General features: G+C 45.4%; 3 protein-coding genes across 3 annotated transcripts; 1 reads left to right on the forward strand and 2 right to left on the reverse strand.

Moving 5' to 3' along the window:
• Positions 1–7,535: 7,535 nt before the first annotated feature.
• LOC150067879 (olfactory receptor 7A10-like) lies at positions 7,536–8,504 on the forward strand. Its single transcript, XM_090334350.1, has one exon. It carries the CDS (start codon positions 7,536–7,538, stop codon positions 8,502–8,504), a length of 969 nt encoding a protein of 322 aa, XP_090190476.1.
• A 5,165-nt stretch (positions 8,505–13,669) lies between these two features.
• LOC150067880 (olfactory receptor 7A40-like) lies at positions 13,670–14,599 on the reverse strand. The gene has a single exon (XM_090328461.1). It carries the CDS (start codon positions 14,597–14,599, stop codon positions 13,670–13,672), a length of 930 nt encoding a protein of 309 aa, XP_090184587.1.
• A 9,002-nt stretch (positions 14,600–23,601) lies between these two features.
• LOC150067881 (olfactory receptor 7A10-like) lies at positions 23,602–24,570 on the reverse strand. Its single transcript, XM_090335644.1, has one exon. It carries the CDS (start codon positions 24,568–24,570, stop codon positions 23,602–23,604), a length of 969 nt encoding a protein of 322 aa, XP_090191770.1.
• Positions 24,571–26,133: the final 1,563 nt, after the last annotated feature.

Genomic DNA, 26,133 nt, shown 5'->3' on the forward strand with positions numbered 1-26,133 from the left:
CACCTTCACAATAAGATAGAATCTTTAAAAGGGAAGCTAGACAAGCATACAAACAGGAATAATGGAGAGAAAAGTACATATGTCTTTTCCCATGGAAAAAGTTTGCAATTACTGACCTTTCCAATATACAGTAAAACTGGTCTTCTTGTCACTAAGAATGGCCTGCCAGGCACCAATATTTCCAATATAATGTTACCCTCTGATAGAAGAATACTAGACTTACTGAATTAGTCCTAAACTTGTTAAATTAGATCATCTGCTGTTGATAGCCCATAGAACACATAGAAACCCCGAGGATGTGAGGGTGCAAGTGGCGTGGAAACAAATTCAGGAATTCCCTTGTTTTGGTACGAAGTGTAATGCCCTGATTTGTGAAGTGACACTAACATAAAACCATGACCCAATTTTATAGAAAATAGTACCTGCATTTCTAAGCTAAACATCAGTTCTCTGACCGGAGAATGCAAGTACAGTCTCTAAAAGGAAACGGGGTCATCATGACTAAAAAAGGATTATCACCCTCTTGAACTTTGAATAGACAATTGTGCCATAGCCTCTTAAATCCCAATGGACGCCAGTAGGTCTGGCTGAGTTTTAAGGAACCTTGTGTGACGTGGGGCAATGACAACCAATGCAGAAGCCCTGGAAAAGGAAGGGGCAGGGAAGCAAGACTGGATGCTCTCTTCCTTGATGGAAGAGAAATGCTCTGGGGAAGGACAAATGGAGAGCTGTGGCTAGCAGAAAGTGCATGGTGGGGAAGAGGAGAGGAGGTGGAGAGGGTTGAGTGCTAGAGAAAACGCCCACACCCCACCGTCAAAGAGAAGGTGGAAAAAGTGTAGAAGCCACTTACTGATATTCTTTAGGAAAATCCCTGATCTCATGAGGGCTCTTCAGTTCCAAATGATAAAGGGGAACAAATATAACAATGATCGCATCTCCTTCCACATGAGTGCGGACGTATTTTCCTTCGAAACCGGAGAACGTCTCTTTATCAGCAGAACTGGTAGAAGAGAGAAGGTGCAGAAGAAGGCATGCAAAAATCAAAGAGAACACCACTGAAGTATCTGCAAAGCATTAATTCTGGATGAAGAGGCTTGGGAACCCTCGGGAGGTAAGGAAAGAAATCATACATGTTGTGCATGCATACGTGTGGCTTTATGGCATTCTAAAACTCTTGTAGTTCCGGCCTAGCTGCTCTGGGTCCCTAGAGGACAGCAAGTCACCCTTAGCCCTAGAGCTCTGCCTCTGAGCTCCTCCATCCAGGTGCAAAACACAAGATGGAAGAAATGTGTTTGCCAGTCCTCCTCTCCACTCCACGTGCTGTGATTTCATGCCAGGCCCCAGAGTCTAAGGTCCCAGGGATGAGGCTAAACTTTTGTCCAGGAACGTTTTGCACAGAAATCACTCGGGAGCGCATGAGAAGATTCCAAGGAGAAATGTCCAGAAAGGCTGATAAGATAGACTTCAAATAAAAATTAGTAAAAAGAGAAAAAGAAGGTCGTTACATACTAATAAAGGACCCTTTCCTGCCAATTTTAAGTATATGTCAAATGCTGGGGAAGACAACTTCACTGATCACGTTCTACTTGACATAAAACACATAGACTCAATAGCAAGAGTCCCTGCTAAACTCAACACGTCATTGACAACTCTAGATAGATCATCCAGGCAAATACTTCAAGCCTAAAGAGCTGCGTTGATCAACTCGATTTAACAGACGTCTCCAGGCAATCTCATCCAATAGCATAAAACTATACATTCTCCTCAGCACCCAGGCACATTCTCCGAAACATCATATGTTAGGTTTGGTGGCAAAGTAAATCTGTGCACATTTTTTTAAAAAAAAATGGAATTATTTCTTGCATTCTGTCAGTCCACAATGGGATAAAATTAGAGCTCAGCAAAAAGCCATCACAGAAAACTCTCTAACTCATTCATTGCTGAATGATCAGTGAGATAACTCAGGAGATTAAAAGTGATCTTCAAGTGGGGCATTGGTGGCTCACGCCTGTCATCCCAGCTACTCAGAAGACTGAGATCTGAGGATCCAGGTTCAAAGCCAGCCTTGTACTAAAGTCCATGAGACTCTTAACTCCAATTAACCACCAGAAAACCAGAAGTGGGGCTGTGGCTCAAGGAATAGAACACTAGCCTTGAGTTCAAGAGCTCAGGGACAGCACTTAGGCCTAGAGGTCAAGCCCCAAGACTGACAAAAAAAGAAGAAGAAGGAGGAGGAGGAGGAGTAGGAGGAGGAAAAAGAGAAATTCAAAAGTTTATGGAGTTAATAAAAATGAGCACACAAAAGTCGAGTTTCTTGGCAACAAAGCAAAGGCAACACTCAGAAGAAAATATATCTAGCTGAGTTTCTACATCACGAAGTTGGAGAACTTTCAAATCAACACTTTCCTGATGCACCTCAATCTCTTAAAAAAAGAAAAGAACAACCCAAGCCTGAACAAATTACCATTAAAGCAGAAATAAATGAATTACAGATTTTAAAAACCACAGAAAGAAGTAATCAAACAAAATTTGGTTCTATGAAAAAATTAACAAAATTGACAGATCCTTAGCAAATTTGACTAAAAAAACACACCCAAATTAATAAGCTGAGAGAGATGTGGACATCACAACAGAAATATGCAAGATCCATACTATTATTAGGGATACTTTGCTAACAATTGGGAGAACCTTAGAGAAATGGAAGCATTCCTAGAAAATACTGATTTACCCCAAGCGAATCAAGACAAGTTATTCCAATTAAGTAGACTCATAACAAGTAATGAGATTGAAATGGCAACGAGAGACCTCCTATCCAAGAAAAGCCCAGGACCAGAAGAATCCCCAGCCAAATTCATTAAGGCTTTTAAAGGAAAGCTCATCCATATCCTCCTCAAATGCTTCAGTGACGTAGAAAGACTACTCAAATCATTCTATGAAATCAGCATAATCCTCATCCACAAGCCAGAAAGAAGCCCATCAAAGAAACAGAACTAGAGACCCATCTCTTTGATGAACCCTGCTGCACAGCTTTTCAATAAAATTCAGGTCAGAGAAAAGAATCCACAAAAATTCATACACTATGATTCAACCCAGGGGCACAAAGCTTTGGTCTATCTGCACAAATCAATCCATATAATCCAACATGTCAACGTGTGACAGTGTTGAAAGGGTGACATTGATTCACTGTATTCACAAATTACATGGTAATTAAATTAAATGGCAACTCCTTTGCAATGATAATAGAAATATTGGGCACTAAAGACTGTGAGACTCTTATTTCCAATTAATCACTGCAAAAGGGGAAGTGAGGCTGTAGTTCCAGGGCAGTAGCCTTGAGCTGAAGAGCTCAGGGAGAGCACCCAAGCCCAGAGTTCAAGCCCCATGACTAACAAAATAAATGAATAAATAAATAAAATAAACTGAGCTTCCAAACTTTTCAACCAACAAATGAATCATCAATATTTCTATAGTAATTTTTATTCCGGCTATATGAGCCAATAACTCCTCTGCGTATCACCTTTTATAATAACCATTTGTTAAAGAGGAAAAGGAAAAAAAAGGGGAGGAACATTAGAGGTTGTTAAATAAAAGATGCCAGTTTCTACTACTGACTGCTGACTGGGATATGGCCCAGTGGGGAGGGCGTGGCTCTGTGGCCAGGGCGTGGTTAATCAGCGATGGGCGTGGTTAATAGCTAGGGGCGTGGCCCTGGTTGGGGGCGTGGCCGCCAGGTAGTGAGCAGAGTTACCTGGTAACTCTAATGACCCTGGTGACTTCTAATGTAACTTATGCAATAATAAAAATAATAACAAGAATAATAAATTGTAGCAGATGCTATTCAAAAGAAGCCATGACGATGAGAGAAATAAGCAAGAAAGGAGAATGATGAGAGACCATGTAGAGGAGCCAGGCTGCCTGGCTCCACTGTGAGCTCAAAGGGAGATGTGTGTTCAGACACTGCTGGATTTAGGATAGCAGGCGTAGGAAGGAATCCTGTTCACGGAAATTCATTCCTCCTTTTTAAAATTGCTTTATAGAATTGGATTCATTCTGTCTTCTCAATGCGATGGCTATGTGACAAAACTTCACTGAACTTATTGTCGATCCTCTTTCATAGTCTGTTTTCTTCATAATTACCCAGATATGAGTACAAGGTCCAATAGCAAAGGGTTCACCTGCTTTATTTCTGTTTGTAGTTCCAGAAGGGCACTTAAGTATCTGTTTGTAGCATAGAACAATAGAGAGTTACAATGTGGGGGGGGGGAAGATGACAGGAGAATAAAACTGGGTTAATATACTGTCTTCAGCACCCATCAGAACACGAATGGGCAAAGGAGGTGCCCAATGGAATATCACACAGCCTTCAAAAAGAACATTCTCAAGAAGGCTTCTGATTTGGTAGTATTTTGGATTTTCAACCTTCAATAACAGATATTGTTAAATAAAAGATGACTTGCATGACCGTGTTAAAGAAAATAAAATCAGTCTCCAAAAGCACATCATAGTTTTAAAGAAATCAAGGAATTGAAGACAGCCAGGTGACAGTAAATAATACAACTGACACCAACGTATAGGAAATGGCATAAAAGTTATCTAAATGCAAACCAACTTAGTGATAAAGCACTCAGAAATAATTTTACTCAACTATATGAAACTTTGGGATGTTATGAGCAAAAATATCGCTCTGAATATTCATAGAAAAATAACCACCAGTAAACATCATTTGAAAGCCTGATTTCTGTAGTCAACATAGCATACCAATATGTATGTATGTATGTATGTATGTATGTATGTACGTATAGATTAGATAGATATCAGCACTTCAAGACTTCTTATGGCTTTGTATCAAAACCAAGGAGAAGTTTCTGGAAAATCAGATGAAATTTGCTTTTCTTTGAACCTGGTCACAGGGGGAATGAGAAATCAACAGAATATACTTTTTTTTTCTTGCCAGACCAATGCCCAAAGGGGAAGTGAAGAGCTCAGGGCCAGAATAATAAAAGACAAGAAATCTAATGAGTAATTAGAAGGAAGTGTACATTATCCTTGGCTGGTGTTTCTCCGAGTGTGCAACCTTTGGCTGGAGCTAACAGGGTGATGGTTGCGTTTGGAGGGGAATGTCTTGATTCTGGGCAGAGGGATCACTGTTTTACTTCTCCCCACTGCTTCATTGAATACAGGAGAGAATCTCCATCCCTGCCATCGGTCACTCAAGGGAGCACTGGAACTGCTACGCCTGGCCTGTGATTCTGAGATCCAACTGCATAAGCCTGAATGGACCACAGAGAATTGAAGCCTGGCACGTTTACTTGAGAGCCAGGTTCAAGAGAATAAGCAATGGAGCTTGGTGAGTGATATTGGGGGAGTGTTGATTCAATTGATAATTGACTGATTGACTAAAATACTAAGTGGTAGCCAGATACTGGCGACTCACACCTGGAATGCCAGCTACTCAGGAGGCTGAGATCTGGTTCAGAAGCCAACCTGGACAGACCAACTTTTTCCATCATCTTTTTTTTTTTAATCTCCAGTATGTCCAGTGGGTGGGGCACCTCAGAAAAGGGAAGAAGGTGGGGTTTTCTACTGATTTATTTTCTTGTTATTATAGGGGGGATGTAAAGAGGGATTATAAGGACATGAGCCAGGTATGAGACCATTTCGTCTCCTGCAGTGTCTCCAGTGCCTTCTTTCCTCCAACACCCCGCTCTCCTTCCCATCTCCACCCACGAGCTGGAGAGTTCACTCCATCCGTGTCCAGTGAGCTTCCCTGCTGCACTTTTTCACCATTTTCCCTTTACTTCTGTCCCCTCCCCACAATCCTTCCAATGAGGCACACTTGAATACACTGTCCCCGAGGTAAAGAAGACAGAATCATCAAAAACTCAATATGGAAAAGAGAGAGCGGGGGAGGGGAGGGGATCTTGTTTCCATATTTCGGTGTTCACTTCAGTTGGCGTGTTATTTTATATAACTATGAAGAGACACTTAGGCATTGCGTCTTTGTGCGTACTCTGAGGGTATCCTCTTTTGGTTTCTCTGGTGTGAGTATGTGGGTTTTGAATCTCTGGCTTCTGGTGAGGTTAAAGGTCACATTCAAGTTTGGGGGATGGGTGGGCGTTTGAGCAGGGCAGGGTGAGGTCGGGATGGAAGGCTAGCTAGGGGAGATGACATGAAACTGGAAGAAATGGGTGGAGTCTATGTCTGAGGTGAAGAAAACAGCTGCCATTGAGACCTGGAAACAAATTCCAATAAGAGAATGGGTCTAAGCTGTCTTTTCTGGGGATTGATTAGGTTATACGTGTGGATCCATCAGTCATCTTAGCTGTCATAGATTAAGAAAGAGGTATGTCTTTTGTTGTTGTGTGCTAGTTGTGGGCCTTGAACTCAGGGCCTGGGCGCTGTCTCTGAGCCTCTCTGTGCCCAAGGCTAGTTCTCTACCACGTGAGCTACAGCACCACTTCTGGTTTTGGAGTGGTTAACTGCAGGTAAGAGTCTCGTGGTCTGGCTTCAAGCCCCGATCCTCCGATCTGGCCTCGATGAGATAGGTTTACAGGGATGAGCCTCTGGCTTCCAGAAAGAGGTGTGTTTTAAAGGCTATAGTTTTGCGGAGTCCATAAATTGTACTTCAATACTATTTATGGAACCCTTTTGCCATTCCTTCTCTTCCGAGCCTCTGCTTCGATTGTGCTCAGTTTATTTCTCTTGTGGCATTTGGGTTTAGGAATTTTGCTCTCTTTTGGACCCAAGGTGTGACTGAAAAATCTTTCCAACACCACTACAGGCAGAGACACCTTCTTTCCCTTCCAGATAACTTCCTTGTACAACTGGACAGCTCCTACAAGGAGATAAGACCGGAACTCGAAGACCCTCCAGAGCCAAAGTATCCTGTCTTTTCCCCACCTTCCCAGGAATCCTCGACTCAGTTAAGTGCTTGAGGGTTCATGTTTGTGACTGTCCCCCGTGCGTGCAGCATTTTAAAAATTAGATGCATACTTTTTATATCCAAGGAAAACCTGGGCCCATGATCACGGACCACTGAGGCCGCACGTTCACGGGTGACTGTGGTAGCTGCAATTTGGGGTTGCAGTCTGTATTTTAGATGAAATGTCACCTAAGGGTGACAGCTTGGTTTGTATCCATTTTTGGTTTTCTCCTAATCAGTGTGGTTGGGGTGAGAAAAGCTCTGGGACGTTTCCTTGCTTATGAAATCACTTTGGAAATGAAATAAGCCTGAACTGTATGAGCAATGTGTGTGTGCGTGTGTGTCCAGCTGGAACTCAGGGCCTGGTGGCTGACCTGAGCCCACATTGTGTGCTCAAGTCTAGCACCCCATTACTGGAGCCATAGCTCCACCTCTGGCGTCTTGGTGGCTCCTTGGAGATGAACTCTGTCACACTCCTGGCTTTGAACCTGATCCTCGGATCTCAGCCTCCTGAGGAGCGAGGATGACAGGCCAGAGCCACGGCGCCCGCTCACCCAGGCGTCTTCATCTGAGCCAGGGTCCACCTCTCCTTCCTGGCAGTGACTTCCACCATATGGAACCGGCAAACAGCACCCACCATGTTGAGTTCCTTCTTCTGGGACTGTCAGAGGACCCAGAGCTGCAAGGCCTGATATACTGGCTCTTCCTGTCCATGTACCTGATCACGGTGCTCGGGAATCTCCTCATCGTCCTGGCCATCATGGCAGACCCCCGTCTGCACACGCCCATGTACTTCTTCCTGTGCAACCTGTCCTTGGTGGACGTCGGCTTCACCTCCACCACCGTCCCCAACATGCTGCTGAACCTGCACACGCACAGCCGGGCCATCAGCTACGCGGGCTGCCTGGCCCAGATGTTCTTCCTGCTGTTCTTTGCGGGGTGGGACGACCTCCTGCTGGCCGTGATGGCCTATGACCGCTTGGTGGCCATCTGTCACCCCCTGCACTACGTGGCCCTGGTGCATCCCGGGCTGTGTGTGCGGCTGGCGCTGGGCTCGGGGCTGGTCAGCGCGGCGCACGCTCTGGTGCAGAGTGTCCTGGTGCTGCGGCTGTCCTTCTGCGGGGACCTGGGGATCCCCCACTTCTCCTGCGAGCTGGACAGCCTGGTCCACCGCGCCTGTGGGGACACGCTCCCCAACGACGTGGTCACCTACCTGGCGGCCATGCTGCTGGCCGTGGGGCCCCTGGTGGGCATCCTCTACTCCTACTCCAAGATCGCGGCCTGTGTCCGGGCCATGTCGTCCTCCCGGGGTCAGCGCAGGGCTCTGTCCACCTGCGCCTCCCACCTCGGCGTGGTCGCCCTGTTTTACGGCACGTGCATAGGGGTGTACCTCAGCTCTGCGGCCACCCGCGACCCTCGCGCCACCGCCGTGGCCTCGGTGGGGTACAGCGTGGTCACCCCCATGCTGAACCCCTTCATCTACAGCCTGAGGAACCAGGACCTGCAGGGCGCCCTGAGAAGGCTCCTGCAGAAGGGGCGGGGGAGCAGGCCCGATGGAGGAAGGCTCAGACTGCGCCCCTGATGGCAGCTGGCCTGACATCTTGGGAGGGAGTAATGTAGGCTCTCTTTGGGTCAGGCTGTGGAGATGGCACCGACTTTTGTGGGTTCCTGGTGACGGCTTCTTGGGTCACATTCTCCTCCCCTAAGTGACCCGCTTTCCCATGAATCTGGCTGGAGAATCAACTCGTCTTACGCCATGCTGTGCTAGTAGTGTTCCTGCTTTCTTCTTGGTTTGGATGAATTGCACAAAATGGTGTGAGAGTGTGAGGGTGTGTGTGTGAGTGTGTGAGGGTGTGTGTGTGAGTGTGTGAGTGTGAGTGTGTGAGTGTGTGTGAGAGTGTGAGTGAGAAAGTGTGTGAGTGTGAGTGAGTGTGTGAGTGGGTGTGTGAGTGTGTGTGTGAGTGTGAGTGGGTGTGTGAGTGTGTGAGTGTGAGAGTGTGAGTGAGTGAGTGTGTGAGTGTGTGTGAGAAAGTGTGTGAGAAAGTGTGTGAGAGTGTGAGTGAGAAAGTGTGTGAGTGTGAGTGAGTGTGTGAGTGGGTGTGTGGGTGTGAGTGTGTGAGTGTGTGTGAGTGTGTGAGTGTGAGAGTGTGAAAGTGTGAGTGAGAAAGTGTGTGAGTGTGAGTGAGTGTGTGAGTGGGTGTGTGGGTGTGAGTGTGTGAGTGTGTGTGAGTGTGAGAGTGTGAGAGTGTGAGAAAGTGTGTGAGTGTGAGTGAGTGTGTGAGTGTGAGTGTGTGAGTGTGAGTGGGTGTGTGAGTGTGTGAGTGTGAGTGGGTGTGAGTGGGTGTGTGTGTCAGTTCTGGTACCTGAACTCTGGGCCCGGACACTGTTCCTGAGGTTGCTTTGCTCAAGGTTATTGCTTGGCCGCTTGAGCCACAGCTCCACTTCCTGCGTTTTTTTGCTGGCTGACTGGAGATAAAGAAAGATTCTCACCGACTTTGCTGTCCATCTGGGCTGGCTTTGAACCACCGCCCTCAGATCTTAGCCTCCCGAGTAGCTAGGCTGACAGTGTGAGCCGCCAGGGCTCAACTCCTGCCTCACTCAGAAAGGTACCTTCCAGTCTCCAGTGTTGGTGTTATTCCCCGCAGTTTGTTTGGTCAATCTACAGTCTTATTCTTTAGGAGTTAATGAGAGCATGGAATTAGGTCAGTAGTTTTGTATTTGCCTGGTGGTCTAAAACTTCATCTCAAACTTTCAGAAGAACTTGTAGTGTGCAGCCGTTGGGTGAAACATTCTCTAGACACCTGCTGCTTTTGTGTGATGTGCCGTGCAATTAAACCCTACAAGCTCGTGTGTTGAGCTGTTGTCTGTTTTAATGCACTGATGAGGATTGGTATTGAAATAGTTCATGTTTATTTTCATCTGGAGCTATTTATCCATTTGTGTCTCTTTTTTGAAATTGAATAAACCACATTTTGATACATATGTACAACGACCATAGTTTTTTGTTTTTGTTTTTGTTTTTTTTGCCAGTCCTGGGTTTGAGCTCAGGGCCTGAGCACTGTCCTTGGGTTTTCTCAAGGCTAGAGCTCTACCACTTGAGCCTCAGCACCACTTCCAGCTTTTTGCTATGTATGTGGTACCGAGGAATCGAACCCGGCTCTTCGTGCATGCTAGGTAAGCACTCTACCACTAGGCCAAACTCCCGGCTGACCATAGTTTTTTATGTTTTGTTTTGTTTTTTAAATTTGGAAAGTCGTGACTTCATCTCTTTTGCCGAATAGGGTCTGAATTTTACATTTTTAGATAGAAGCATCCTATTTACAGTTGCTTCCAGTTTCTAACTCTACATTTCTGCATAGGAGGAAGAATATGAGAAGGTGGTCTTTGCATATTAGGCTTATTTCTCCAAATATTTCCCACCCCCTCAGTTTTGTTTATTTTCCTTCAAGTGGTTGAATGATTCCCTGTTGGGTATATGTTCAATATTTTATCTATCTAGGATTATTCCACATGGGATTCTTGTACATCTGGCGGCATTAAATATTGACTTTCAGGTATATTTTTTGGGGGGAGTGTTTATTTCTTACCTTCAGATACATACTTTGGAGTGGTCTGACTGGGTCAAGTGGTAGATCTGATTATAGATTTGGGGGAATACTGTTGTTCATAGTGATTGGATTGATATACATGGAGACAATATAAATGTCGTCCCAGCCAATATTTGTCATTTGTAAAAAAATATTTCTGGTAGCTATCCAGACCAGAGTGAGTGATATGAAAGCTCGGTATTGGTTTGATTCATATTCCCCTAAAGGGTATTCTGAGCAGCTCTCTTAACTGTACTGAACATCTTCCGGGAAGTTTCTACGCATTTCCCTTGTTCATTTACTAATTAGATTTATGTTGTTGTTTAGGGGTGAGGTTTTGGAGGTTTTTGAGTTTTTTTTTTTAAGATTTTCCTGTGTTTCAAATATTAACCCTGTGTTCAATGAATCGTTTGAGAAGGTTTTTCTCCCATTCTTCTGTGTTCTGACTCTTTGTTGTGCAGTAGCTCTTAAACTTGTTGGAAGTCCTAGCTTAGCTTTCATTCATGTTACAGAATGCTTCACAGGTCCCGCATTGCACAGTTGTTTTCTTGAGGAAGTAAGGAACCTGGTGTCAAAATAACACACTCAGTGTTCAGGTCCTACTCTCCATAGAGCCTGGAGCTCATGTGTTGAGCATTCTAGGATCTTGACCCAGACTCCAGTCAAGTTACAGCATTGACTCCGAGACTCTCTTGACACCTTCGCTACCAACATTCCCTGCCAGGGGACTCTAGGAAAGGAAAGGAACATGAGAAAACCCTCACCAGTGATGATTTCTGAAAGTTAGAGTTGCACATATTTCAGTAAGCCGTTATCACTGCCAATTACTTCCCTGTTTTGAGTGTGATTGGAGTGTTGCCAAAAGGCCGCTGTGTTTATGCCTGTGTGTTTAGGGTTACACTATTGGGAAATGATGGAACTTTTTGAGCAGTGTGACCAGGTAAGTGGTCTTTTCCCTCCTCTTGCTGGTCCTGGGGCCTGAACTCTTGGCTTGGGTACTGACCCTGAGACTTCTGGCTTTTTAAACAAAATTTGATGGCTCATTGGCAATCAGAATCTCAGAGACTTTCTTGCTGGCTTCAAACCATGATCCTTAGATCTCAGCCTCCTGAGTGGCTAGGATTACAGGTGTGAGCCGCCATACCGACATCTTCAAGGGGATTGTGTAAGAAAGGGAATTAAACCTTGAATTTCACAGATCCATCACAACTGAACTCTGTAGAGCAAGAACATGCTATTTGATGGCCTTGTAAATGCTGAATCTTCCAGTTCCTAAGTAGCTAGGGTTACAGGCACAAGCCACTGGACTAGTTTTGATTGGTGCTTCTTTGTGCTGTGTGTTCTGGTATTCAGACTGTGTTTCATTGTTATCTGAGGTTCACAGTTATTTTAGACAAACAGTATCTTAAAAGTAACCATTGTGGGGCCAGGAGTCTGGGTCTAGTGGTAGAGTGCTCACCTAGCATGCACGAAGACCCAGGTTCGATTCCTCGGTACCACATACATAGAAAAAGCCGGAAGTGGTGCTGAGGCTCAAGTGGTAGAGCTCTAGCCTTGAGAAAGTCCAAGGACAGTGCTCAGGCCCTGAGCTCAAGCCCAGGACCGGCAAAAAACAAAAGTAGCCATTGTTGAATTTTCATTCCAGGCAAGCAAGAGAGATTAGAGGGGCAGTTATATTTATAGAGGAATATTTTGAGCACCGTAAACACAGGTCTTCGTTCTCGTATGCATTCATATGCAAGACACAAGGAACTCTGTGAATCATCCTTTACACATGAGCATTGAATAGCGTTCACAACACAATAGACAAAAGGAACATGATAGGGTAAACACATAAACAGTGAGATTTGTGGCTTTTGTTATCAAAAGGGAAGGTATTAGCTAGGCACTGTGGCTCCGCCATTCAGTAGATGGAGATCTGAGGATCATGGCTTGAAACTGGCCAGCCTGGGCAGGAAAGTCCATGAGACTCTTATCTTCAATTAACCGCCATAACGTGAGGTGGGGCTGTGGCTCAAGTAGTAGTCTTAGCAACAGTTTAAGGACGGAGTTCAAACCTAGACCCAGAGTTCAAGCCCAAGGAATAGCACCAAAATAAAACTGGAATGTGTGGTGAAAAGTTTCATATATACAAAACTGTTGTTGAATGTAAGAAAATATAAAGTCAATGCAAATGTATTTTCTGTGTAGGCTCTGTAGTTCATATAGGTTTGATAACAATAGTTCCTGCCTTCTCTATGTCAAAGGACATAGTAAGTATTGTAAAAAAAAAAAATAAGGTGTTAAAAAAGGCTACTAGATAAGGGGTGGGATGGGGGAGGGAAATGGGGACCAAGACATGAGAAAGGGTATTTATCAATGTTTATGAAGTAATGCACCTTCTATCTGGTGAATATAGTGTCACCCTTCTATTAATTACAATAAAAATATATGAAAACAATGAGATGGTGTCTTTGTGAGTGTAGCAAATTCCTTTGAACCACTGTAAATCTACTGGCATGGTGAATTCTGTAATAACAGAGCACAATTTTAGTAGTGATACAGGAAGAGGTTATGAATGGATAATGGAACATTGCTGCCTTAGAATTTCTTCTTTAATAAGACTCTATCCATCTGTACAGTTGCCAGGTGCCACTAATCCACAACCCTAGCATAACTCATCACTGTAGGAAATAAACAGGAATGCGGGTGGCTTTCAATATATGTAAAGCAAGAAAGAAAAGTACAAGAAAACAGAGTAGTGGAGTGCCTTAAATGAAACCAGTTGGAAGGAATCCACCCTCCAGGAAAAGGAAGAGAAAAATCAAGTTCTGCTTCATGGACTGCTTTAAGAATTGCAGTTGAACCAGTTATGGTGGCATCTACCCATGATTCCAGCTCTCAGGAGACAAAGGCAGGCAGGGTCACAGTTGGAGCCCAACCTGGATGCATTCTCTGATTATATAGTGAGACCCTTTTTGGAAAAGAAAGTAAGAGAGGGAAGGAAGGAGGAAGAAAGGGGGGATGGGGAGGGAGAGAGGGAGACAGAGAGAAAGGAAGGGAGGGATGGGGAGAGAGTGAGAGAGAAGAGAGAGGAAGGAAGGAGGGAGGGAGGGAGGGAGGGAGGGAAATTTCAATGTCTGATTCTGTGAACACAGGCGGTCCACGACCCGTTGCTTTTTCATGGCTTTCCTCTGAAGAGTCTCCTCAGGGCCATCTTGAGGTCCTGGTTCCTCAGGCTGTAGATAAAGGGGTTCAGCATGGGGGTGACCACGCTGTACATCACCGAGGCCTCGGCCGTCGCGCGTGAGTTCTGCGTGGTGGACGAACTGAAATACACCCCCAGGCACGTGCAGTAAAACAAGGAGACCACGGAGAGGTGAGAGGCGCAGGTGGAGAAGGCCTTGCGCTTCCCCTGGGTGGAGGCCATGGCCCGGATGCAGGAGGCGATCTTGCAGTAGGAGTAGAGGATGGCGGCCAGGGGTGCACAGAACAGGAGCCCCGCTGCCCAGAACATCACCAGCTGGTTGGGCCAGGTGTCGGAACAGGCCAGCTGGACCACCTGATTCAGCTCACAGAAAAAGTGGGGGATTGCCAAGTCCCTGCAGAAAGACAGCCTCAATGCCATCAAGCTCTGCAACAAGGAATTCAGGGCACTCGTGACCCAGGACCCCAAAAGCAGCCATCCACACAGCCGTGGGCTCATGATGGCCGCGTAGTGCAGGGGGTGACAGATGGCCACATAGCGGTCATAGGCCATGACGGTCAACAGAAAGTTGTCCAAAACCCCAAAAAGGATGAAAAAGTAGATCTGGGTGACACAGCCTGCATATGTGATGGCCCGGCTGTGCGTGTGAATGTTCAGCAGCATGTTGGGGACGGTGGTGGAGGTGAAGCCGACGTCCACCCAGGACAGGTTGCACAGGAAGAAGTACATGGGCGTGTGCAGACGGGGGTCGGAGACGGTGGCCAGGACGAGGAGCAGATTCCCGAGCACCGTGATCAGGTACATGGACAGGAAGAGGCCAAAGAGGACGGGCTGCAAGCTGGGGTCCTGGGAAACTCCCAGAAGAAGAAATTCTGGAGTACGTGTGTAATTCTTCAGCTCCATGTAGTTTATAAAACTGAAAGAGACAGACAGACAGACAGACAGACAGAGTGACAGATGGAACCAGAAACAGAGAAAACAGAGCGAGGTCAGCAGAAACCTCGCCTGAAAGAGGTGTTTTTCCAGAGCCCACATTTAAGAAGATTCCTATTCTGTGAATGAATCTGCTCCCTTTGAGAAGACCTTTAAGATCTCTGGTTTGGATTTTCTGCATCAACTCTCAGCCTTTCCTCACCAAGTCCTGTATCCAAAGATGTGACTTGAGGGGCCAGTAGCGTGACCTAGTGGTAGAGTGCTTGCCTAGCATGCACAAAGCCCTGGGTTCCATTCTTCTGTACCACATATACTGGAAGTAGTGCTGTGGCTCAAGTGGTAGAGTGCTAGCCTTGAGCAAAAGAAACTCAAGGACAGTGCTCAGGACTGGTAAAAAAAAATGCACTTGAATAAATACATCTGTAGAATACGGGTGCCGCCCTTCACATAACTGATCAGAACTCACACTCACGTGCTCCTTACACCTAACGAGGGAGTGAATGCACATAGGGTGAAAATAAGTGTGGAGGAAAACCTAATTCTAGAACATTCCAGATTGTAACAGAGGAATGGGGTGGGAGGGAGGAGATGTGGAGGATAAAATGCACAGGGATGTCAGTGTAGGCTGCATGTTCAGATAAAAACAACATGGAGGTGACAAGGGACCCCCCCCTGGAGGGAGCCACAAAGCCATTGGTATCCATGTGGGCCTGGCAAGCGGAATGGCCAGTGCAAAGGCTCTGAGGAAAGTGCTTCTTATAGATATTCAAAAGCATTAGTATGCCAGAAAACTGACAAATCCTGTCTGTATCAAAAAAACTCTTTATCTGAAGAGATGAGGTTTCCCTCACTTGTAATCATGAGAATGTGCCTGTAAATCTACAAGTAACCTCAATGGGTATAAAAGACAAAACTTGGACATGACAAATTAAACCATACTCACACAGTGAGACCAAAGGAGATATTCTTAGGAGAGGATCACAAGGGCTCAATAGCTATGTGCATATGATAACGTAAAATGACGTTTGTCGTGAACTCCAAGAAATGGAAACAAGAGGATTTTGTTGTTGTTGTTGTTTTACTTGTTGTGGTTCTTTTTTGTTTTGTTATCCTCCTTTTTCCTCTCGTGTCCATGTCTTTGATTTCTTTATCTTTCGCCTTGTATATAAAACTTATCTGGTTTGGGGAGGGGAAAGGAAAGCACAGAAATGGCGGGACAAAGGATGAACGAATTTAGCAGTGATACTCACGAGACACTGTTGGACATGAACTGTGGAACTTGGAGGGAGGTTGTCAGGAGGGAAAAAAACTGGGAGAAAATGAGAGAAAAGGTGATATTGTTCAAAAAAATTGTACTCAGTACTTGACTTATGCAACTGTAACCCCTTTGTACATCATATTGACAATAAAAATTTTTTAATTGATTGTGAACACTGGGCCCGGCACTGTCCCTGAGCTCTTCAGCTCAAGGTTATCACTCTACCTCTTGAGCCACAGAGTCAGTACAATAACAAAATGTTAAAGAGAAAATATCAGCAAGAGTTCTAATATTTAACTAACTCACATATTTAAACTTGGCATTCCATTTTTGGAGTGACTTTTTTCTTCCTGGATTTGAAAGCATTGAAAAGATCTGCACAACCCAGAGAGAAAACTAAGTGTCCCTAAAGGATTAAAAAGTTCTAACAAGCTCAATTAGTCCCTGAGAGACTTGAAGGAAAAAAAGTTCCTGATCTAGCAGCATTCCACGTCCAGAGCTAACCCTTTGAAAACAAAGAAAAATAATGAACTCTCAGGAACAATTCCCTCAAGATACACAAGTAATAACCTCTCATGGGCTCTCACACACTGATTGAACTTCATTTGGAAAAAAAATAGCAAAATGGAGAGAATAAACTGAAAATTCTAAGAGGATAACAAACAAAAATAAATCATGAGGAAATCTGGAACATATTCATGTGAAATATTAGAGGATATGTACCCTGAACTATTTAATATTGATTTAACTGGTTTTTAAAAAATATTACATGCATTTGGTACATAGTGGTTGCACAGATTAGAATTAAACACAGCATGCTTTTTTGAAAACTACAAGCAAACTTCATAGAGGTGAAAAATCATATTAAGATAAAAAGAAATAATCCATTGTCAAGAACACTATTATATCATTTGCAAAGGAATAAAAAGACCTGGAATAAATTATGTTAAGTGAAATTAGTCAGGCTCAGAGATGCAAAGGTTGCATGTTTTCCCTTATATGTGGGAGCTAGAATTCGTTTATAAACAGATACATAAGTACATTGAGTAGCATGCCCATGCAAACACATGTATTAACTGAAATACAGTTGATTCAAGGGAGAATTCAATCAGTGGAATTCCTTAAAATGGCAAAGTCCAACGAAATAAACACCAAGAAATGGATCCTTGCAGCAGGAGGGGGGCCCAGAGGGAGAGGGGTCGATAAATGAAGACTAGAAAGAAGAATAGAATGCAATCAAGGAGTTAATGCATATTCTACAAAGTATTGGTGGGGAGGAGGGGGGTTGGGAGAGGCTGGGAGGGAGGACATTGCATCAAGATGCAATGTATTCATAAACTACCTTGTGACATGCCAACTCCTTTGTACAACTTAAAGATAATTCAAAAATAACTCCACAGAGGGGGAAGTATTTCATCAAATTAAATGTTTCAATGGCTGAAAATGCAGCTGTAATGATACAGCAATCTCTAAGTTATGTTAAAATGTTGATCTGGGCGTAGTATAATCAGAAGTACGTCAAAACGTTTCTCCATCTCAGGAATAAGCCATATGCATTTACCCAAATGACCACAAACAAGGTCATACTAAAGCCACCAGCACAACCATGTCCACTGCAGCATCATTTACCATAGCTTAGATGTGGAACCAGCCCAGCTTCCCCTCAGTAGATGAATGGATCAAGAAGATGTGGTATGCATACACCACGGAGATCTATGCTTCCATCAGAAAGAAGGACAGGGCTGGGAGTTTGGCCTAGTGGTAGAGTGCTTGCCTAGCATGCACGAAGACCTGGGTTCGATTCCTTGGTATCACATACTTAGAAAAAGCCAGAAGTGGTGCTGAGGCTCAAGTGGTAGAGTTCTAGCCTTGACAAAGTCCAAGGACAGTGCTCAGGCCCTGAGCTTAAGCCCAGGACTGGCAAAAAAAAAAAAGGACAGTGTCTCATTCATAAGGAACTGGAAAGACTTAGGAAAACATTACATTAAGTGACGTAAGCTAAGCCCAGAGGAATGTAGGTTGCATGGTTTCCCTCATTTGAAATAACTAGAATATGTCTATAATATTCTTAAACAGGCCATCTCAATAGCCCAGTCGCTAAGTGCACAGGACCATATATTATGAAGTGTGTCAAAATTAACTCCAAGAATTGGAAAAAGAAAGAAAGAACCCGTATCTTTAGTTCACTGTATGTCCATTTATGAATGGTACACTGCTCCTCTTTTCCTGCTAATCAAGTACAAGAGACATAAAATGTGCTAATTACACCGAGACATCTTTGAACCCTCCATTTGTCCTCTAGCTGGATTTCTATCACTTCCTGTCAAGATCCATGCTGTATTGCTGAGTTCCCTGCCCATTTCCTTTCCTTACTGAAGTCAAACCTGTTAGTGGATTCCAACAAGCAGTCAGTCAAGCATCTCAAGTCTGAACCAGGCCAGGTTGACTCCTCGGGTGACTTTAGGGAAGTGTCCTTGTGTCTCATGTCTAGGACGGTCTCTGAAAAAGCCTTGGATTCTCACACTCACCTGGGTGGATTTCCTGAATGACAAGAGTTCCTAGGTGGAAAAACAATTCCCTCTCTTGACACTTGATAATGGAGATTGCAGCTAAGCAGACAAAGAGGGCGACAAGAATGGGGTCGAGCGTCCGTCCCTAGGGAGATGAGGCTTTCACAGTGAACAACCACCTCTTGTCCAAACGTAGCAGGGGGGCTGGGAGTTTGGCCTAGTGGTAGAATGCTTACCTAGCATGCACGAAGACCCGGGTTCGATTCCTCTGTGCCACACACTTAGAAAAAGCCAGAAATGGTGCTGTGGCTCAGTGGCAGAGTGCTCGCCTTGAAGAAAAAGCCCAAGGATGGTGCTCAGGCCATGAGTTCAAGCCCCCAGACTGGTAGAGGAAAAAAAAAGCCAAAGGTATCCGGAGCCACAACAGGTTTGCACAGCTCAGTTGGCGTCGCATAGACACATTATCCCCATCTTGTTTATCCAACCTTGATGGTGTCGTTGTCCCGTGGGAATCTGTGTCACACAGAAGGTAATTTTCCTGCTGATTCCCAAGACACAAGCTTCACCGTTACGTGAATCAGCCATTATTGCTTCTCCTCCATGGAAACTTCTCACTTCGGAGACAGAGCCTCCTGTGACTGCATCCCAACCTTTAATCCACTTTTTTTATTGTTTTTTATTTTATTGTAAAGGTGATGTACAGAGGGGTCGCAGTTCCATGAGACAGCTAATGAGTACATGTCCTTCTGAGCAGTGTCACCCTGCCCTCATTTTCTCCCACTTTCCCCACCCCGACCCCTCTTTCCTGGAAGTTGTGAGGTTCATTTCCAATATGGTGGGTGTCGCTGTTGCATTGATTTACCCTTTGTCTCACCGTTTCTGTGATCCCCTCCCCTTCCCCAAATCAGAAAACTTATACAAGATGTGCAGAAACCAAAATGGGCTATAAAATGGGAAACATGGAAGGAACCCCAAACAGTTCAATAAAAAACCTCTTGTTTCCATTTCTTAGAGTTCGTTTTATATGATCATACGTACATAGATATTGAGCCCTTGCAATCCTCTCCTAAGAATATCTTCCTTTGGTCTCACTGCGTGAATCTTTAGAATGCTATTTAATTTATCATGTCCAAGTATAATTTTTTGCCTTTTACTATCTATTGGGATTACTTGGGAAAACTTGTAGGTTTTTTTTGTTTTGCTCTGTTTTGATTTTTTATGGGTCTTGGGGCTTGAACTCTGGGCCTAGGCGCTGTCCCTGAGCTCTTCAGCTCAAGGCTAGTGCTCTACCCCTGGAGCTACAGCACCACTTCCTATTTTCTAGTGGTTAATTGGAAATGAGAGTCTCATGGTCTTTAGCGCCCAGGCTGGCTTTGAATTGTGATCCTCAGATTTCAGCCTCCTGAGTAGCTAGAATTAAAGGTGTACATGTAGGTTTATAGGCACGTTCTAATTATTACGAATGAGGGAAAACATGCAACCTATGTGTCTTTGAGTCTGGCTTACTGTGCCTAATATAATTTTTCCAAGTCCTTCCATTTCTGTAAGAACGGGGTAGTGCTTTCTGATGGAAGCATAGATATATATGGAAGCATATATATATATCTATATATCTATATTTTAATTTTCCTGATCCATTCATCCACTGAGGGGTATCTGGGTTGATTCAGTAACTTAACTATGGTAAATATAGATAATAATTTCTAAAATTAGCAAATAAAGGGAAGAGACCAAGCCAAAAAATTACAGAGCCATATTAATGAACACAATTTGGTATTAGCACAAGAATAGGCCTGATAACCAATGATAGAGAATAGAATACCTAGAAAGGAACCCACAGACCTCTACCCACCTAGCAGCTGATAAGGGAGCCACAAACACAGGATGGAAGAAGGTAGTCTCTTTAGATGCTGGGAGAGCTGGCTATGCAAGTGCAGAAAACAGAAGGTAGATCCTTATCTATCACCCTGCACAGAATCCATTCCAAATGGATCAGCGACCTCAAAGTAAGGCCAGATACCATGAAACATTACAGGAAAGGGCAAACGGCAGGGCTCCTAGCACAGATCGAAAGTTCCATTCACATGTTTACCTTTTCCATTACTTATTTGGGCTGATTTTTCTCCCTCCTATGGCTTTCAGGATTCCAAAATGGCTAGGTATGTGCTACAAAAATACCGCCCCCCCCCCCCCCGTCCTCAATCTTGTGCGGCAAGGTGTCAGTGCGGCAATGTGTCATATCATGGAGTCACATTTTATAAAAGTTGAGAGCTGGTGGATAGCTTTTCATCCGTGGTCAAAGACAACTTTCCATGTGGTTCCCTTTCCTACAATGAATGTATATTTTAGATACTCTGAGTACACATCCATTTTCCTGTCATATTTATCTCGGGACGTTTTCAGAATGTATTGATCACATAAAACACAATGTTATCTGTAACATATTCAGTGTGTGTGTGTGTGTGTGTGTGTGTGTGTGTGTGTGTGTGTGTGTGTGTTGTACTGGAACTTACACTGAGCTTTTTCACTCAGAACAGGTGCTTTACCATTTGCACCACAAAGTTCTCCATGAGTTAGTTTGGAGCCTGCACAACAGGGTCAGAGAGGACATTCATGAGGTGAGGACATTCCCGAGCCCCTCTCCCACACCATGGGGTAAAATCCTCTTCCCCGTCCCCACTCTGCCTCACAGGATCATGGGAATTCTAGACTCCCTTCCTGCCTCAAGAGACCTTTGTGATGTCACAGTGACATTAGCCAGTGAGAGAAGGAGATGGCAGTCACAAGATTCCCCTGGTGACCGTTGGCACTCTGCTTTGTGGCAGGGAATTGCTATGAACTCCTGAGTTCAGTTATCCACTGCATGAAGGAGGCGGACTTTTACCAGGCGATATGAAAGGAGCGCCATGGAACATTTGATCTGCCTGCCAAGAGGCAAGTACACAAGAGAAAACATAGGATACGCAAGAAGTCAACTCCTGGAGACTGGAGGCAAGGCGAGGCTAGAAGAGTACTGGCCAATGGGCAAAAGTATCAGGGAATGGATTCAAGTCCCAGCCTCAGACTGAAAGAAAAACAACTACTGATGCCAACACCTGAGGAGTGGGGAAGCCTCAGATGGCACAGATTCACTCGCACACTGAGCTGTAGTCACACAATCGGGACCACAGTTGCATCCGGTGAGCTGGGTACACGCCATGGTCACGACATTGTTATCCCACAGAAATGGCCAAAAACCTCCGATTCATTGAAGGCCATGCTGAAGATAGCCAAGGAAGGCCAGCTGCCATCGCTGATGATAAACAGCGCATCTGTAAAAACTGAGTAGCCCCTGGGCGCAGAGTACAAACACTAACAAATGTACACACACACACACGCACATGCATGCGCGCACACACACACGCACGCACACACACATTTATCTTCAGAAATTGACTTCCTCATACTCTCTGGAAATATTCCCTGTCTGTGCAGTCACCTCCATCTCTTCATTGGTTAAAACAAAGGACATGTTTCCTTCCACTCATTGGCCATCTGCCCAACTCAGGATTGAACAGGGCTTCGGAAATACATAGCAACTGGGAGTGTGGCCTAGTGGTAGAGTGCTTGCCTAGCACGCACAAAGCCCTGGGTTCAATTCCTCAGTACCACATACATAAAAAAAGCCAGAATTGGTACTGTGGCTCAAGTGGTAGAGCTCTAGCCTTGAGAAAGCCTAAGGACAGTGCCCAGGCCCTGAGTTCAAGCCCAGGACTGGCAAAAAGAAAAAGAAAAGAAAACCCCATGTACAGCTAACACTGCGTGTGTCTACTTGTATAGATCCTCAGATCTCCTGAGTAGCTAGTGTAACAGCCGTGAGCCATCGACACCCAGCTCAGAAGAATTCTTAAGCAAGTTGAAAAGAGCCTCTATAAACGGGAAGGATATGTGTTTCAATTTAATGGAGCCTTTGAACATCTTTTCAAAGGGAACATCTTTACAGACGCTAACAATAAAGTAATAAATGCAACGTTCAAAACTCATATCTTGTGTCATAATTGTGTGAGAAAAAAATTTATTTTTAGGAAACATTGGAACCAAATACTTCAAAGGATAATAACGGATTGGAGTGACGTTTACTTTGCTTTTCTTCCCTGAGGCCAGGCAGGAGGGCTGGTCAGGAAAACTGCCTTTCCTGGAGGCAGTATTGCTATTTGAACTCAGGGCTTCATGCTTGCTTGGCTTGTCGGCTTGCTGGCACTTTTCCTCTGGAGCCATGCCTTCAGCTGTGAGGGAAAGCATTTGAAATTCACAGGGACAACAAAGCAGGGGAGCTGGTTGGGGGGGGAGAGCAGAGCCCTGAATTCCATTGTGAATGTTCTGCTTGTCAGGGCTGAAGAGAAAACAAGACCCTGGAGAGACCAGGAGGGGTGGGGGTGAATTGGCCAGGACCTGGACCAGTTTTCTTTTCCATTACAAACTTACCTCGTATTTTATGCAGAAGCAAAGGAAATGTTAGAAATGTACATTGTGGACCCCCTGAGGCATTTGGGAGGATTTTTTTTCTCTATTTCATTTCCTCTCAGAAACCTTCCATTTTGTCAAGACACTGGTTTGAAAGGCAACTTCCCTAAGAATAATATTATTTCTCTTTCACAAAATTGCTTGCTACAATGCACATGCTGTGTGTAACTGTCACAAAACAGACACATCGATCGAGTTGCATCACATACACAACTTTAAGTGGCAACTCCGTTGTGCAACTGCTTACTAAAATAAAGTACATGTACGCCTATTCTTTGCACAGATGTGTGGGGGTGAAGTGTGATTTTTTTTTTGGGGGAGTAATTGGAGATGAGAGTCTCACAGGCTTTCCTGCCCAGGCTGGCTTTGAACTGCAATTCTCAGACCTCACCCCTCTTGAGCAGCTCGGATTAGCTGCGTGAGCAGCTGCTGCCTGGCCTGTGGGTTATTTTGGAGCTATAGATACGTATTAGTACAGAGATGGCGTCATAATCAAAGCTGAAGTTTTAGTGTAGTCTGTCAACCATTTATTGTTCCAAGTTTCTAGGGTTTGGGAACAGTCCAGTCCTTTTATTCCACTTATTAGACAACAGGCCCTGGGGGCTACACACAACCATAATCTTAGCTACTCAGGAGACGTAGGTCTGAGAAGCACAGTTCAAAGCCAGCCCAGGTCACACATCTCCAGTCTTTGAAACCTTTCACCACCAACAATTCAGTCTGGGCACGCTGGGCATTTTCATGGTGTCTGCCTGCAAGCATTTGTTCAGGGCCTTCTTGAGGTCCCGGTTCCTCAGGCTGTAGATAAAGGGGTTCAGCATGGGGGTGACCACGCTGTACATCACCGAGGCCGTGGCCGTCGCGCGTGAGTTTGGGGTCACGGCAGAGCTGAGGTACACACCCAGGAGTGTGCCGTAAAACAAGGAGACCACGGACAGGTGAGAGGCGCAGGTGGAGAAGGCCTTGCGCTTCCCCCAGGCGGAGGCCATGGCCCGGATGGAGGAGAAGATCTTGTAGTAGGAATACAGGATGCCGGCCAGGGGGAAGCAAGCCAAAAACACAGCTGCTAAGTAAATCACCAGATCGTTGAGAGAGGGGTCTGCGCAGGCGCTGTGCACCACCTGGTTGAGCTCACAGAAGAAGTGGGGGATTTCCACGTGGGGACAGAAGGCCAGCCTGAGCACCAGCAGGCTCTGTAAGATGGCATGCAGGACACTCGTGATCCAGCACCCCAGCACCAGCCACACACACAGCCCGGGGCTCATGATGGCCGCGTAGCGCAGGGGGTGACAGATGGCCACGAAGCGGTCATAGGCCATGACGGTCAGCAGAAAGATGTCCAATACGGAGAACAGAAGGAAGAAATACATTTGGGTGAGGCAGGATGCACGGCTGATGGCCCGGCTGTGCGTGTGCAGGTTCAGCAGCATGTTGGGGACGGTGGTGGAGGTGAAGCCGACGTCCACCCAGGACAGGTTGCACAGGAAGAAGTACATGGGCGTGTGCAGACGGGGGTCGGAGACGGTGGCCAGGACGAGGAGCAGATTCCCGAGCACCGTGATCAGGTACATGGACAGGAAGAGGCCAAAGAGGACGGGCTGCAAGCCGGGGTCCTCTGAAATCCCCAGAAGAAAGAATTCTGAAATGTGTGTGTCGTTCTCTGGTCCCATGCGGCTGCTCTGACTAACAGCAGAGGAGAAATAACTTCAGAAAGTCCTCAACACCAACCTGCGTGAAAGGCTAGCTATCATGCATCCAGCGGTGACACTCGTTCTAAGTTTTCTGTGTGAATTCTTTCCCCGGTGGGACATCCACTTGACAGCTCTACTTTTGGGGGAAAAAAACAATCCTATCCCATTTGCAGCCTTTCCTCTAGAAGTCATGTATTTTAAAATAAATAACTTGAATGTCTTTCATGCATTTGGGGTCATAATTTTGTTATGACCATCTTGCAGCTAACTCGTAGGACACAAAGGGTGTGTGTTCAAACAAAGAAAAACAAACGTTAAGCTGGACACCTGTGGTCGTGAGTACTCAGGAGGACAAGGTCTGAAGATCACAGTTCTGGTCAGGAAAAGTCTGTGACACTTGTCTGTCCCATCACTGGGTCAAAAAGAAAAAAAAAAGAAGAAGCCAAAAGTGGGGCTATGGCTCAAGCAGTAAAGCACCAGCTTTGAGCAAAAGCCAAGTGAGAGATCAAGCCCGTGAGTTCAAGCTCCCGTGACAGCAGGAATGTGCACACATGTGCACACAACACTGTACATATACATGTACATGTATACATTGTATATGAGTGTGTGAAAACACACCAATCCCATTAAATCGGGTATATCTATTGAGTGCATTCATGTGCCTTAATGGTAATAATGTCATCGAAAGAAGTTCCCTTGCTGGTCATTGGTGGCTCACAATGTCATTCTAGCTACTCAGGAGGCTGTGGTTCAAGTGATAGAGAACCAGCCTTGAACACAGAGACTCAGGGACAACACCTAGGCCCTGAGTTCAAAGCTCAGGAGAAGCGAAAAGAAAAAAAGGGAAAGGAAAGGAAAAAGCGGTTCTCTCTCATTTCACTCTTATCTCTACAATAAATGTCTCCTGATTTCTCCCCTGCCCTGCTGAACGGAGCCCCCATGCATGTGTGTTCTACGAACACTTCTGCCACCCCACGTCTCTCCGGCTCTCTCTGAACTGGGCTTTCCCTGCCACCTCTCACCGTCCACCTGGAGCCTGCATGGCTGACTCAGGTCTCATTTACCTCTTCCCTACAGCAGACTTTCGTCTCAGGTGAGCAGATCAAACGACCACGGCCATCTCCGGGCTCTGCGCCGGGCCGGGCTGAGAGCTGGATGGCCTCGGGTCGGTGTGGAGTGGTCACCGAGGGAGACGGAGGATGGTGGGCAGGCAGGCCAGCAGGAGCGGTCAGCGGCCATATGAGGTCTCCCAGAGAATCGGCCGTGTCCCACGCAGACCAGCAGGCACCTGCTAAGGGACAGAGGCAGGGGAGACATTTACAGCCACTGTGTCGGCTGGCTGGGCCCGTGTATCCCCCCGTGATTCCAGGCTTGAGCAAGCACAGCTTCTCCCTTTGGGACGTGTTGCTGCACAGAAAATAATTTCAGTTGGCTCATTCTTTGGTCTTAACAGGTTAAGTCAGGGGAAGGAGTCTTTATTACCCCCCCTCCATTCACTGAGTGACTTCCTAACACCTCTGCCAGCCCTCGATTGAAGTTGTC

This window comes from Megascapheus bottae, chromosome 1, assembly GCF_031878675.1.
Source record: "Megascapheus bottae isolate mThoBot1 chromosome 1, mThoBot2.hap1, whole genome shotgun sequence".
Classification (NCBI taxonomy): Eukaryota; Metazoa; Chordata; class Mammalia; order Rodentia; family Geomyidae; genus Megascapheus; species Megascapheus bottae.

What these genes read in the sequence shown, in the direction of transcription:
- LOC150067879 (XM_090334350.1), top strand. Translation starts at nt 7,536, where the DNA reads ATGGAACCGGCAAACAGCACCCACCATGTTGAGTTCCTTCTTCTGGGA.
- LOC150067880 (XM_090328461.1), bottom strand. Translation starts at nt 14,599, where the DNA reads ATGGAGCTGAAGAATTACACACGTACTCCAGAATTTCTTCTTCTGGGA.
- LOC150067881 (XM_090335644.1), bottom strand. Translation starts at nt 24,570, where the DNA reads ATGGGACCAGAGAACGACACACACATTTCAGAATTCTTTCTTCTGGGG.